Here is a 14,563-nt window from a genome sequence, read left to right on the forward strand (position 1 = left end):
AAAAGCAACTTTTTATGGTTTTTTTTTTTTTTAATTAAAAACACATAGACCCTAAACGGTCCCTCTGTCTCCTCTTACTTCCCTCAGGGTTGTTATGACACGGTCATATTTAGCAGAGGGACCAGCGCAGAACGACGGCAGCCATGGCAAAAACAGGTGGAAGCAACTATTTTAAAAGGACGAGCCTCTTTTGGATTATATCCGTTACATTGGCAGTTGGATATTTCACTGTAAGTTTACTAAATAAGCTGTACTGCGATCCAGCAGAAACTTTAAAGTTCGTGCTTTTCGTAAACGTCAACGCTTTGTGTTGCCTAAAATGTCCTCCGGGTTTTTCCACGTTTTTAATACAGAAACGCAAATGTGTTGATTTCTTTTTTACTGTTTGTTTATTCTCGTGTTTGGTCTAATGTCATTTAACATGTCTTATTGTGAAAGTGCCGTCGAACCCATTGCCATTATTTTGTAGGTGATAGCTAATCTCTTTGGTATTCACAAATCTATCAGTTTAAGCTTAGGTTAAAGAAATGTTTGGACAAAGTCCATCCTACAAGTTAGTTCCGCATTGACCTGCGACTTAACATGTGCCAAGATACCTAATGTAGTCCTTTTCAGTGAAGCTAGCAGTAACCTGACACCTTTTATAAATAAATATAACAAAGTGAATTTTATGTTCCATCATCCTGGGACAGATTCAACATTAGTGGTAAAAAAAAAAAAAAAAAAAAAAATCAATGTTTTAGAAGTAAAACTTGAAGGTAGCTTGTCTGCATTAGCTCCTAGTTCATTCATAAATATCCTGCTCTGACTGTCAGCAAAGAAATTTTCCTAATATGTTGTGCTGGAGTTATAGGAATGATATTAATACATTTATTTACTCAAATAAACGGAGTTGTGTGCATATTTACAAACAATGGCTGACTGCCATTTGCCACGTGTACAGCAGCGTGGATCTTTTTTAAAAAGCCGACAAAAACTGAGGTTTATTGAGTTAGCTTCACATCCAAACCAATGAATGTACTGCAGTCTCTTGTTGGGGAGGAGATTTCATCAAATAAATAAAATCACCTCAGTATTTGTACCATTTTGTTGTGATGTTATTGTTACATTAAAAAAAAAAAAAAAAAAAAAAAACAATTTTGGATGCAATCATATGAAGACTTTCCTCATTTCCTCATTAATATTAAGGTGTGTCTGATATAAGGGAGACTGTTGTTAAAATGATGCACTCATTTATGTGTTTAAATGGGAAATCTGCACATAGACTGGGTAAACTGGTAGTGAGCTAGAGTAGATTACAGTGGAGTCAGGTTTTCCAGAATCTAATGGTAATATCAGATCGTCTGAATATGTCTAATCATCTTATATCATGTGACAAAAGTTGACTACAGACCCATCACAGTGCTGGACAAATTCAGTATAGCTGATATGGTTTTGTTACATTGCTCACAACAAGAATCCCTTTTGTCACGCAAACAGATGCTACAGTCACAATCCCAAGTGCTGCAGAGATCCTTTCATCGTGCCACATCGTATCACAAACAGGAAATCGCCTGAGAAATTAAAGTTGTGGAGAATCGTATTAGCCACCCTTATTAGCTTTAGAATAAGTGGGCTTTCATAACAGGAATCAGTCATACATCTTTGGGTCAGCTGCATGCCAGAAATATGCAACACAGATCATCTCTGGCTTTAATATTTTTTTTTTTTCTTGTTTTATTTCTAGTTTAAAACCAATGCAATGTTTGATGTGTCATATGAGTGCTTAATGATGAGCTTCTGTTGTTGTTTTGCAGTGCATCGTGTTTGCACCAGAAAAGATCCCATTTGAGTACCTCGGCGTGTTTGGCAGCTTCTGCAGATACCTCGTGGATAACTATGCAGACTTGATGTACAAAGGGTAAATAATGAGATGCTGTTTGTTTGACCTGATGTTGATGTTATAGATGAATGAAATCTAAGGGGGAGAAAGTTTAGATTTTTGAAGACTTGAAATATGCAGCCCTAAAACTGAGAAAGAGATCTGAGTTTAAGTATTTTTAATCTTGCTCTTTGATGGATCCAGAGGAGCTTAGTTCTTCCCACCTTATAATGCAGCTTATCACAGATACTATATGTGGGAGTGTAACTTTTTAAAATGAGGTGAACATTTACAAAGATATGCAAAGGAGCATTGCAGGGCTTGAATACAGTGTTTAATCAACAATAGCAATAATGTTTTTTTTCCCTCACTAACAGATCGTTACTGCCATCTCCATTATTTCATTTAATCCTCTAAGTCACATGACTGCTGCAGCACCATTAAGATAATACAACAGCAATCAAAGTGTTATGTTTAGTTGGTTTTGTAGTCATGTGAATAGGCTGTAGTCTTGTAAATGAAGAAGGGAGCTTGAAATCTTTCATTGTTGGATTGTGAATCATCTGTGAAGTGGTTGACTTTTTTTTTAATGTCATGTGACTGCAGGAAAGGTAACATGCAGAGGTGACATGATGGCTGATTTACTGTATTGTTTTATTTGATTTTTTTTGTCCTTTTTGTTTTCAGGTGGTGGGCAGCCACGGCTATTCATGTCTTTGAAGCCGTTGTTGCGCTCAGTGTGTGCAGGTAAGAATGGCAATACCAGTAATGTCCATGAGATGGTGCTATAAGCTAATATTATCCCAACATCTCCACATAGGTGGGATACATTCTAGAAAATGCACAATTGAGTATTAAATGTGCAACCAATGTTATTGTATTTTTTTTTTTTTTATCTTACAGCAACAAAGGCATCAACAGCACGACCACCCGCTGCATGTGGTTCTTCCAGACCTTGCTGTTTGGCTTCGCCTCCCTTGGCCTGCTGCTCAAATATGACCCCAAGCGTCCCAAACAGCACTGATGGCCAGCAGCAGAAGCCACATCAGTATCCAAGTGCCTCTTCCACCATCTCTTTCTCTTTATGCTTAGGACCATGGAGATGTTGGAAAGAGTTGAGCCTTGTCTTTTTAACTGAAGAGTATTTGCAGTGATGACATATGTTTGATTCAGACACTACAAACTTTCTTACCAAGTTTTGAGATTAACTTGCTCCTGCGAAGAGCAGATTTCTTAATTCCATGTCATTTCTTTGCACAAAGCTGTATGAGGATTTTGTGCAGTTTATAATTTAGAAGTGTCTCTTATTTCTTTTTTTAAATTTTTTGAATAGAAGATAATAAGCAAAATGTACTTGACATTTCTGACCTCGGCTGAATTATCCGTGCAATACAAAGGGGGATTTAATTAGCATTTCTAGTTTATGCTCTCATGTTTACAATCAGCATTCCTGGTGGCATAAGGGATGTCTTTGAGCTGCTGACACTATCATAATATCAATGAAGTTGGCTGCAAAGGAGCTCCAAGATCAAATAATTATAATTAAAAAGAGATGTCACATTTTTCTTGTCCGTACTAAGCTGCATTGACATTTTAAATATACTGGAAGTCCTAATCTTACAACTTTACGTCAACAATAAAAAGATATTTATAAACTGTGTAATTTTTTAGACTAAATTGTTCAATCCTGTGTGAATTATCTCTCTGAATCTTACTGAAGAGTTGAGGAAACTCCAGCATAATGGTATACAAAAGCTGAAATCTCTTTCCATACTTTAGTCCTGTATGAATATGTCAGTCTCTATATTGGTAGAGAAAGTTTTCTCATCAGTAAATGATTTCAAGGGGCGTAAACTGTGCAGGAGTTTCCACCCCTGCTGTAAACCTTAGATATGGTTGTTTGAAAATCCTCTGATGCTCAGTTTGAACTTTAGCAAGTTGTCTTCACCATATCTACATGATTACATGTGTAGAGTTGCTTCTATCTGATTGACCGAATAGCAATTAAAGAATAATAAAGTGGCCATATAAAATGTATTGTCCATTAAACTAGAAAACACTCAAACGAACAATAGTGTGTAACTGAGGTGTAAGAGTAAAAAGCTGTGGCTGCAGCCTAATGAAGCTAATAGCAGTTAGCTAACAAGCTAATCATGTTTTCTTAGCATGTTTATTTTATTCAGTGCAGTTGAAACATATTTATTCCTTATTACCACAGTTAACATTTTGACCTATTACATAATAATCTTAACATATAATTAGGAAGAATAGTTGGTAAAGTAGCATTAAAAATAAAGTCTTCTATAAAACTGCATAAACCAGCAAAACTATCACTGTTAATTTTATTACTAAGTTCTGTTACTGTGTCATATAAACATTTAAATATGATTCAGATGTAATACTTTACAGAAATGCAATGCTGTTTTTAGTTAATTGTTCAGAAATCCGAACCCTATCAATGCTAAATGCTACATATCTATTAGCCTAGTGATTTGAAGTGTGAACATTCATTAGTTTTTTTCTCTTAATTTTGATTAGAGAAAAAATTGATTTACTCCATCTGGGGTTTAAATAGCTCAGGTTTAAATGCGGTTGCATGACTTCCAGCAATAAGGTGCTCAGATCATCTAAGCACTGTACGACATAGGTTGAAAGAGGGAGTAGCACAGGGTCACAATGTCCTCTGCTAAGAAACTTAAGAGCATTAACTCGTCTTAACTTGCACAATCTACATTAGAGCTGTCTCAAGCCATTAATCAGGGGTGGATAGTGTAGACACAACTTACCCTCACATTACATGTCACTTTTACTCTTAGGAATGTGCACGGACACACAGAAAACTCATGTCTCATCTGTTGTGTTGCTGTGAACTTTGCACCCAGAAATCACAACAACAGCATGAAAATTTTCCAGTTTTATTTAGAGAACACCCTTTTTCATGGATACTTTTTCACGACTAGCTCAGAGAATATAAATACAGAAATATATACAGTGTCTTAAAAACATCCTTCCATCGAAAAATAAATCTTATATTCATATGTGATGTGGATCTGTACAGTGTACTGTTGGAGTAAGCCTGCATCTAAACTATACAGTCCATCCTGCTAATGCAAAGTGTGTGATTCAGACAAAAAACTAGATTCATCCTCTGGATGCAGTCTAAACACTTTACAGTCATCAGTGTGCCATGATAATGAGAACAACAGCAGCGGAAGTAATACACATTATTTTTGCTCTACAATCCACGGCTTTTCTGTTCACACTGCTGGACAAATTGTTGTAAATCAGGCTGGTTTGACATGACGTATCTCATGTATCATATGTGTGTGTGTTACAAGATGTGCTTACAAGTAATTCTTCATTTCATTAGAGTATAGTTTCCATGTGTGTATGGTGTTGTTGTGATCACCGGTCCAGCCAGCTAATTGAAGGGTAGCGCTCGTTCAGTGTCTTGCGTAGCTGAGCACTTTGTGTCTTATCCCTGGTTTCCACCACACACTCCACCTGTCAACATACATCCCGTTAGCACCCTGACATCACACACTGGTTTATATACGAGACCTTTCACCCTTTGACACAACAAGTGCATAAACAATGCTGTGACTTTAGACTGCACAGGTGATGATAAAGAGCTTCGAGACTCAAGACTTCGAGAAATCTATTATTATGATCAGATAATTGACCAACTCCATGAATTCTGCTGAACCAGTGAACAAAAACAACATAGTAATTCATGTTTAAAGGTTTTTGAGAAGCATGCAAACAAGCTTTGGAAAACAAAGCTAAACAAAGTTTACAAATGTTAATCCTCATAAAAAGTTACAGTTTAAATTATGGATTTGCCACTGATGAAAGTACAATATAGTAATGTAATATAGTCACTAAAGTCGCATTAAACGTGGCCCTAACGGTACCCTGTGAGGTACAGCAGCCACGTGCACCAAGATGGAATTACAACTAATCACAGTAGACATTAGTTTTCAATATGTGATATTCAACTGCTTCCTTAAAAAAACTATGAAATCCAAAAATGCAGTATATAAAAACAGTTTCCTAAGAAAAATGAAAAATACAAGTGTCACTTCCGGGTTTGTTTTTAGTGTAATAGATTACACAACAATGTCAGTTATGCAACTATACCCCAGTATAATTTAGTCCTTAGTTACCGACAACAACTGTACACGACTCCAAATCCTCCATCAAATGAGCAAATTCACAAATATTTTCAAAACAATCAGGACTACTATGCAGCCTTCATTCTTGGATTCGATGGTTGCTTTGGTTCTATGTACACATAAAAAATGAAATGAAATACACTTTATTCATTTCAGAGGGAAATTGTTCAGTTCTTAGTAACAAAAAAATTTACAATGAAAACTTTTTACTTCCTGTTTAGGTTTAACTAATAACATCACTTAGTTAGGGCTGGAAATGAAAATGGTTTCAAATTTCATGACTACTAGAGGCCGTATACAAAATCTGTTAGGCCTGTGTGAGCAAACGTGATGTGGGAACATGTTTGTGTGAGGGAAAGTCAAGAGATTTTTCATTACTTTGGATTGACCTCCTTTTTGCACCCTTTCCCTTGTAACTCCTCCATCTTACTGCAGAAGCCCTACAGGTAAAAGCTTCATGGTTGAAAGGGAAAGTAGTAGGGATTCAGGTTTTTGTAATTTCCAATGTATGCCACTAGATGTCACTATAAACGTCTATCACTAAATGTGGACATTCCTGATAAACAAAGCTAAACAAAGTTGACAAAAACTGACTGGAAAGTATTACCACGCTGCTTGCAAAGTAACTACAGAACATCGTTGTACATTTTTGTAATTTTAGACTTTTTAATTCCCTCCAATGCCCTGCCAACTCCGAACATGGAGTTCTTAGGCAATAATGGAAAAAGTAGATGAGCGGATTGGAGAGGACAAAGAATTAGGTGAAAAGGAGAGATTAAACGCCTACCTTTGCCTTGAAGAGGTCCGACTTGTCGCTGTGTCTGCGATGGCAGACATCCAACAACCTGGAAGGAGGAAGAAAACAGGTAGGAGAGAAAGGAAGCATCAGGTAACAAACATAAAACAGATTAAAGCAGCAGAAGACTCCTCTACCTGACATCCTCCCTGGAAAGTACATCCAGTAGTTTGGCCATGTCCCCTGGCCACTCTCCCAGCTCCACAGAGAACTTGCTGACCCTGTCATCAAGCACCAAAGCCTGGTCCACGCACTGCCTCACCAGCTCTGGCTCCATGTTGGCGCTGCTCACCACAACTACAGCCCTACAACAGAAACACAGGGGGGCCAATTTTAGCCATAACCAAATGGATTAGCACTGCTGACACTGTTATACTGCCAGGGTGCCATCTTAGGACTATATTTAAACTGATTTTGATGGTGTTTTGGTTTTTTAAATGGGCTTAAATAAAGACTCTGAAACACATGAGCCAATCCTGCAGAGGGTTTAAGGCAATCATTACAATATTAATATATCTGACCCACTTTTTCCCTCTCAGTTCTGGTAGCTGCCCAGCCAAGATGGCAGCCAGTCCCATGGCTCCCTCTGTGTCCACTGTGGAGCGTTCAAACTCCTGAAACCTCAGCATCGCCACCAGAGAGTCTTCCTCTCTTAGAGCAGAAACAAAATTCAGACGAATGTCATTTCTGAATGACCATAATGAATCAGCAAACAAACCACATGTCTTTCAGCGTCCCTGAAGACGTCATCATTTTAACCTGCATAAGTCGCTCATGGTCATGTTTGTGTAACTGTGGAGGTGATCTACCTGACAGATATGACTTTATCCACCAGCTTTTTTGCCAACTGGAAGGTGTTTACACCAAGGGAACGCTCCATAAGATCTGGCAAGAAATCAGACAGAAAATCATCATATATTCATTAAATTACTGAGGAAAAACCTGAAAAGAATTTTACCTATCCAGTAAGACAACATCAGATGAGCTCACCTCCATAAAGTTTCTTATTGGGGTTGCTGTGCAAGTCTTTGATTGGACTGTCTGCTTTCAGAGACCGTCGCAGCAGAGGGAAACCGTCTGGTTCGATGCCCTGTTGGAGAAAGTCTTTCAGTTCTTATTCTGCTGTTTTAACAATGATGCATCATCGTGTGCGTTAATTACTGTGTTGCTCTGCTGATGTTTAGGGAATGCAATGTTCAAACAGAATAAGCTTCAGAAAAAAGACAGACTCATGTATATGTATCATGGCTTATGACCTACCAGACATGTGTGGTGGTGTATTTATCTAGAAACTCCCCACTCTAATTATATCATCAGCCTTGTTTCTTTGTATTTTACTGTACGCAGGATGTTTTGTGTCTGCAGCCTTTAAGCAGCTGGTGAGTAGGCACCAAACAGTGAGAGCAGAAAGATGAAAAGTTATAAAAATACAGCACTTTGTTTAAAAAGATGTCTCATTCCTCATGTCTCTGTTCCCTGAGGAGATATCTCCACTGCACCTTCTCATGCTCTGGCTTTAACATGAATGTGCTTTAAACAAAAATCACTCTGATTTAAAAACTGGCTAATGCAGTTATTTTTCCTGATATGTACTTTGACCAGCTTCAGATGCTTTTATAACATCAGTTCAAAGTCAGATTTAAGAGAATTGACTAAATATCACACCGTAGCTTCTTAATTTATTCCTTCTTTACAAAAATCTGTCAGAGTATTAACTGCATTTTCTAAAAACAAAAGAAATTTAAGTATTTAAAACGTCAAACTTTTGTATAAAAAACACTTATTTATTTTAAATAATGCTAATTATTTTCTAATTAATTACTAACAGAGACATTTTTTAAAACTTTTTTATTACAAGTCTTTTAAAACCCAACGCTTACGTTTAATCTAATAAATTACATCTAATATTTTAACATGTTCATAAGAAGCAAAAGAGGCCAGAATTCCTTGTTAACTCCACCAGTGGGGACCACTCATATAGAATGATGCTAGCTGGTGTGGAATAACTGGATAATAAAGAACTGACATTGAATGACTCTTTAATGATAATAGGGTTGTCTATGGTCATTTAAGTAGCCTTAAATAGGCTCCATATTGCATATGATATTATTCACTGTTGGGCTAAACTTAGCCGTACATGAGCTTAATAGCTTCCCGGAACATTTCCTTATGACTGAGCAAAGGCTGCCATGTGCCTTCTGGGTAAACTGGGAAAAAGCTTTCATTGGAGAATTACCAGTTTAAATGTGGGATGTGAGTGGTAATGTCACCTTTGCTATAAAGACCATAACAGTAAAGATAATGATAAAAGAGGTAAAAGAGAGAGATAAAAAATATTCAGAGTACATTCAGATATTATTATTGCCAAGGTAAAAAAAAAAAAGTAAGTTTTCAGGTACTTACTATGACAAGAATCTGAGGGTTGAGGTGCTTGATGGCTGCAGCAGTCCCACCCAGAAGACCATACTGTCCTGCTGCAGGAACAATAACTGCATCCACTTTGGGCACCTGCTCAAAGATCTCCATGCCCACAGTACCCAGTCCTGCCAGGTATGCTGCGTTTTCATCTCTGACAGTCAACAAAGAAAGAAACAGGTGACATTTTTCAGCCGCAGACAGGAGGATTGCACTTTGGCCTGACTTAGTTAAAGCTCTGCTACAACCAAAGCTCAGAGACTGACTCTTCCAGGTAGAGGTATCCGTTCTCTTTGGCCAGATGGCGGGCGTGGTTCTGCGAGTCGTAGTTGGTGCTGCCGTAGGAGATGACCATGGCACCATAGTCCCTGTAGATCCGGAGGCGGGGCGAAGAGCAGGACGATGGCATGATGACGAACACGGGAACCTTCAGCTCCACTGCGTGATGAGCCACGGCCATGGAGAAGTTACAGTCTGTGGCTACGATCACACCCTTTCTCTGCTGCTCCTGGACAGGTACAAACTCATCCTAGTCACATTCAATCAGCCTGTTTACACACTTGTTGAGCTACTATTGTCTCGAACTTTGTTTCTCAAGTTTTCGGAACCATAATCTAAAGCCACAACACATAAATGCTTAAACTTTAACATTAATAAGAAGCTCAAACAGGTGGTTGTGTGTGATATGCTGGAAATTGGTCTCATTTCCTGACTGATGCATGCATATGGATACAGTCCAAACACTTTTAGGACAACAGGTCAGCGGCAGTCAGTGCTTCTATACTAAGACTTGAAACAGATCAAGCTATCCTGGCAGACAGAAGGGTATCATCTCTCTATCAGGTTCTTTCCAGGTAGTTTTACCTGTGTGAGGGAGGTGAGCAGGTACAGCACTCCCCTCTCCTTCACCGAGCCCGTGTAGTGCAGGTGTTCCTTCTTCAGGTAGATGTCCATCCCATACTGTTTGGACAGTCTGGAGTACTGCACAGATAGTTTTTTTTTTTTTCAAATAAAGGCATCATAATTCACTTTATCTTCCCTGTTAAGTGAGGCAACTCAACTTGTTTTTGCAGGGATTATCTTTAGCAGAGATAAAATAAACTAGTTCATGACTCTCAGATTACATTAAAACTGATGTAACTGAATGAAATCTGTTTGAAAAACTACAAAAGATAATATGCAAAATGACATACTAGAGTGTTGCATAATATTAATCTTGTGAATCGTTCCTGTAGTTGTAAACATTCAAAATGTCGGCTCCATATTTCTTTTATCCTGAGACAAAAGAGATGTTTGGTCTCTTCGCAGAGGTCAGGGGTCACCCACCCATTCCTTGTTTTACATAAGGAAGCAAACTGAGTAAATTCACGTGAAAATCGTACCGTGCAAGGTGTCTTCTGTATCCCTGACTGGATCCTGAAGGCTGCAGCGCTGATGTCCTCGAAGCGGAGGTACTGAGCTGGAGGTCTGGGGACCATCCTGAACTCACTGAGTCTTCTGGTCTTCGGTGGGTCCATGAGCTTGATCTCAGGACCCCCCACCACTTTGGTTTCATGGACTTTCACGTCCCCATTGAAAAGCTCCTCTTCACCAAAGTCCTTCAGACGCTCCGGTTCGATGAGGGTAGGTCGGCGACCTGCTGTGCCGTTGCTGAAGGGGCCACATTTGTAAGGGCCGCCCGGCTGATTGGGGCCAAGGCGCAATTCCTCCCTGAGAAGGAATAAAAAGGACGAACATTGACCATTGTTTGAAAAACCAGATTCTACGCTTGAGAGACTTGGATATGTTCTTTTTTTTTAAAAAATCCTTATAACTGGGAAAACATCTCAAAATACAATTTGAAAAAATTATTCAAATCGGCTACTAGAGTTAATGCTTAAAGTGTACTTTCAATTTCCTGCAAACTTATGCTATTGTTGCGAGCTAATGCAGCAAAAATTAGGAGCTTTTGCCCAGTTTTTGCTGCATTAACGCTGTAGACATGAAGCTCCAAAAGTCTGAGATTTGATTTGCATCTGACAAGCCCAGGAGATAAAACCTAAATCAACATGGATGCTGTGATAATGTAGATGAGTTTCCTGAGTTAATAAGATTGTTATTTAGCCTCCAGCTGTAAAGTAATGTGATTTATTTTCCTAAAATGCACAAGTGTGCTTTAATTCTGCCCTTATTAGTTTTAAGTAAATCTGAGCAGAAAAAAAGAGCATTTATCAAGTATCATAGTAGAAAAAACCCTTTGACACAACAAGTATGAAAAGAATAAAAAATACTTTAGAGCAGTATAGTAGTCATTGTTCAGGCTAAAAAGAACTTGTGGACTGAATCAGCAACCTTAGTGAGCAGTCCTACTCTCTCTTTAGATCATACTCAGGGGAAATTTAGAATCCAAAGAGGATCCTTTTCATACATAAGTTTAGTCTTTGCTCTCAGATGGCACCTTTAGAGGAACCAAGAGGTTGGCTGCTACTTTACAAACTAACCTCACATTTTCATGATGCACTTGCTAGAAAGACTAGAAAGTTTTAACATCCAAGAGAGGTTGTACATTTTTAAACATGTTAAAGTGACACTTTCAGCGTTTTCATGTTTGAAAGAAACCAGAACCCCCCCCCAATTTTTCATACTGACATGAATTGATTCACCTTTCATGTCAACTCAGCTTCCTCTTTCTGTGACTGATTACATCAATAAGTCAACTTGTGATTTATTGGGTAGTTTGGTTCCTCTTTCTGTGGGGACACACCAACTAAGTGGCAATTTAGGGCCGAACGCAGGACAGCTTGATTTATTACACCTCAGTAAATGGACAATGGATGGTACAATTAATTTGAATTGTTCAATTTCTCTCCCGATTGACTCTCATTCCTTAATCAGCAGTATGCAAACTGGATCAGACTTTTGTGGATGTTTCTCTCACGCAGTCAGAGAAACAAACAGGCCCTCTGCATGCCAAAGACTAGCCACAGGATTATCTTACCCATTGGAGATAAAGTCATGTACTTACTCAATATAGAATATTCAAATGGTTGGAATATAAATGGCTTCAGATCTAAACTCTAACAAGTGTTTTGCTGGATTAGGAGGAGAATCTACTGATAGAAAGAGCTTTTCTAGGCATGCAGTGTGCTAAGATCCTGTCAAAATGCCACCAGATGGAGCTGCCTTCCCAAACAAATGGGCGAAGTCGCTCTGCACACACCATCGTTCTCTATTTATTCCTCATTGATCTGTTATAAACAGTACTGTGACCTTTCACCCGCTCTCCAAGGTCCATTACTGCTCTGTGCCCTGGTTGTCCATTATTTTTAGTCCTTGACAGATAATATCACGCTAACGTGAATAAGAAAAGTCTGAGGTTGCTTCTGTGATCAGGGTGCCTTGGATCGTAGGTAGAGTTCAAAAACAGCATCAAAGGGGGGAAATAGAGCAACATGGCAGCTTTAACGAGTCATCAAAGGAAAAGATGAAGAAAGGAGATGGTGAATGATGGCTTTTACCTCAAAATAGTAAGAAAAAAAGGCAAAAATGAGAACAAAGCAAAAGGTAAAGAAGTCATTTTTACCCAGAAGGCTCACATGGTTTTTTACTGTTCTTTTAAGGATAATATGTCCTCGCTGGCTTTTCCAAGGTGGAAAAGTTAGCATTGGAAAAGAAAATGCTTCTCTACACAAGACCCTGATCACTGATGCTGCTTCTCTGCAAGGTGTTTTCCTTTCAGAAGAAGTTTCCTTACACGCTTTAGCTGGTTTGTTTCATCTTCCTCAGATATAGAAGCATAAACCATGAGATTTATTCACATTATTAAATCCTGAAAGCTCCATGAAAACTGAGACATGGTGTTCAATAGTCAGCTCTTTAAATCTACTTCATTTTAAATTCTTAGTCTAAATCTGCCAGAAAGAACTGGAAACAAAGAAGGGAATAAAAGACAAAGGACAGGAGGACACCATGGACCTAGAGGAGAGATAGTGCCGGTGTCTTTCAGGAAGCTGGAGCTCAGGAAGATGGAGAAATGATGGGAAGGTTGAAGATATTAAGGTGATTTGTTTTTAGGGTACATGGATGAAGCAGGGGATTTTTCTTTAGGAGGGAAACATTTAAGGAGAAAAGCAAATGCTGGAAGGGAGTTTACCAGACTTTGATTATGGAACAGCTAAAGCCTAATATGGATATGGAGGGTTGATGCTTGGTTTGGTGAAATTCTTCTACAGACCAACAAGAAGGGAAAGAGAGCTGGAGTGCTGCTGTGAAGGCAGAAATGAGAAGGATGGAGAAGAGGACAAGGTTTAGCCTTAAAAAAACGACGCTGTGGCGGAAGGAGCTATCTCTGCTAGGGCGAATGTGCTGCTACAAGGTTGATTTGGGATGGGAAGTGGTCAGGAATTTCCTGGGCACTACATGCTGCTTTTCCCACCTCTCCCAGAAGGGGTCATTCTCCTCGCTGTCTTTAATTGCAGGCCTCGGAGAGAACAAACGCTCAAGCCGCTCGCTCAAGTAGCTCGAGTAGAATAACTGGGCAGCAAAGTTCATCCTGGTCAACTTTCCACTTGCAACACAAAGAGTGACAAAAAGCTGAATCCCTCCTCCGCTCCGGCTGCGATGTGTCCGAGGGATAGGAGGACACTGACCGTCGATGCTCCTACTGTCCAACGTCCCTTGCTCCAGATCCCTCCCTCTTTCCCTGCCAAGGGTTACCTAAGAAGGGATTACCCATGAACACATGCATGATGGTTGTGGAGTGTCTCTCCAGTGGCCTATCCCCTCTCCAGGCTCTATTCCTGGGCCTGGACTCGGATTACCTTCCCTTTCTGTGACGTAGCACTAATCAGACGGTCTAAGGAGATAGATACAGAATTAGAGTTTATCTGGGGAGCAGTGATCTGGAAGCTCAACCACACACAGGAGACAACTATGGGCCGAGGATCAGAAGTGAAGGACTGTGGGGTGGAAAGGGAAATAAAGAAGGTTGTCCCCAATTTTATTTCTGTGAGAAAAGATCTACAAGCAGCGCTTTATATTCTTTATTTCAAAAGACGCATTTCAATTCAGCTGCCTCCACTAAATTCGCAGGCAGCCACAGACAAGAGTCAGAGCTTATATCAGGGTGGAACAGCGGGAGAGACTGGCTTCCCTGGGTTAATTTTAGCAAAGCAAACAGTCTATCATATCAACTGCGGAAGGAAACAGATTGACAGCCAGTCAAGAGAGATTTAAATGAAAATGGAGAAGCCCTAAATTGGCTACAGCCAAAACTAAGTAGGCAGTCCAGAGCTAAACAAGGTCTGGACTGGACCCACGTGTTTCTCAGATCTGACC

At 39.3% G+C, this 14,563-nt stretch overlaps 2 protein-coding genes across 2 annotated transcripts; one reads left to right on the forward strand and one right to left on the reverse strand.

Moving 5' to 3' along the window:
- Positions 1-129: 129 nt before the first annotated feature.
- tmem254 (transmembrane protein 254) lies at positions 130-3,464 on the forward strand. The gene is made up of 4 exons (XM_079249374.1): positions 130-230; positions 1,797-1,900; positions 2,549-2,608; positions 2,765-3,464. The coding sequence occupies exons 1-4, from the start codon at positions 144-146 to the stop codon at positions 2,883-2,885; spliced, it is 372 nt and encodes a 123-aa protein (XP_079105500.1). The 5' UTR covers positions 130-143; the 3' UTR covers positions 2,886-3,464.
- Positions 3,465-5,266: 1,802 nt separating this feature from the next.
- Positions 5,267-13,777, reverse strand: LOC306762120 (L-threonine ammonia-lyase; the record flags this gene model as incomplete). Its single annotated transcript, XM_079248518.1, has 11 exons — positions 5,267-5,365; positions 6,824-6,881; positions 6,970-7,137; positions 7,358-7,483; positions 7,642-7,717; positions 7,823-7,922; positions 9,236-9,401; positions 9,514-9,755; positions 10,112-10,228; positions 10,630-10,957; positions 13,662-13,777. The coding sequence occupies 11 exons, from the start codon at positions 13,775-13,777 to the stop codon at positions 5,267-5,269; spliced, it is 1,596 nt and encodes a 531-aa protein (XP_079104644.1).
- Positions 13,778-14,563: the final 786 nt, after the last annotated feature.

This window comes from Telmatherina bonti (genome assembly GCF_933228915.1).
Source record: "Telmatherina bonti genome assembly, chromosome: 11".
Taxonomy (NCBI): domain Eukaryota; kingdom Metazoa; phylum Chordata; class Actinopteri; order Atheriniformes; family Telmatherinidae; genus Telmatherina; species Telmatherina bonti.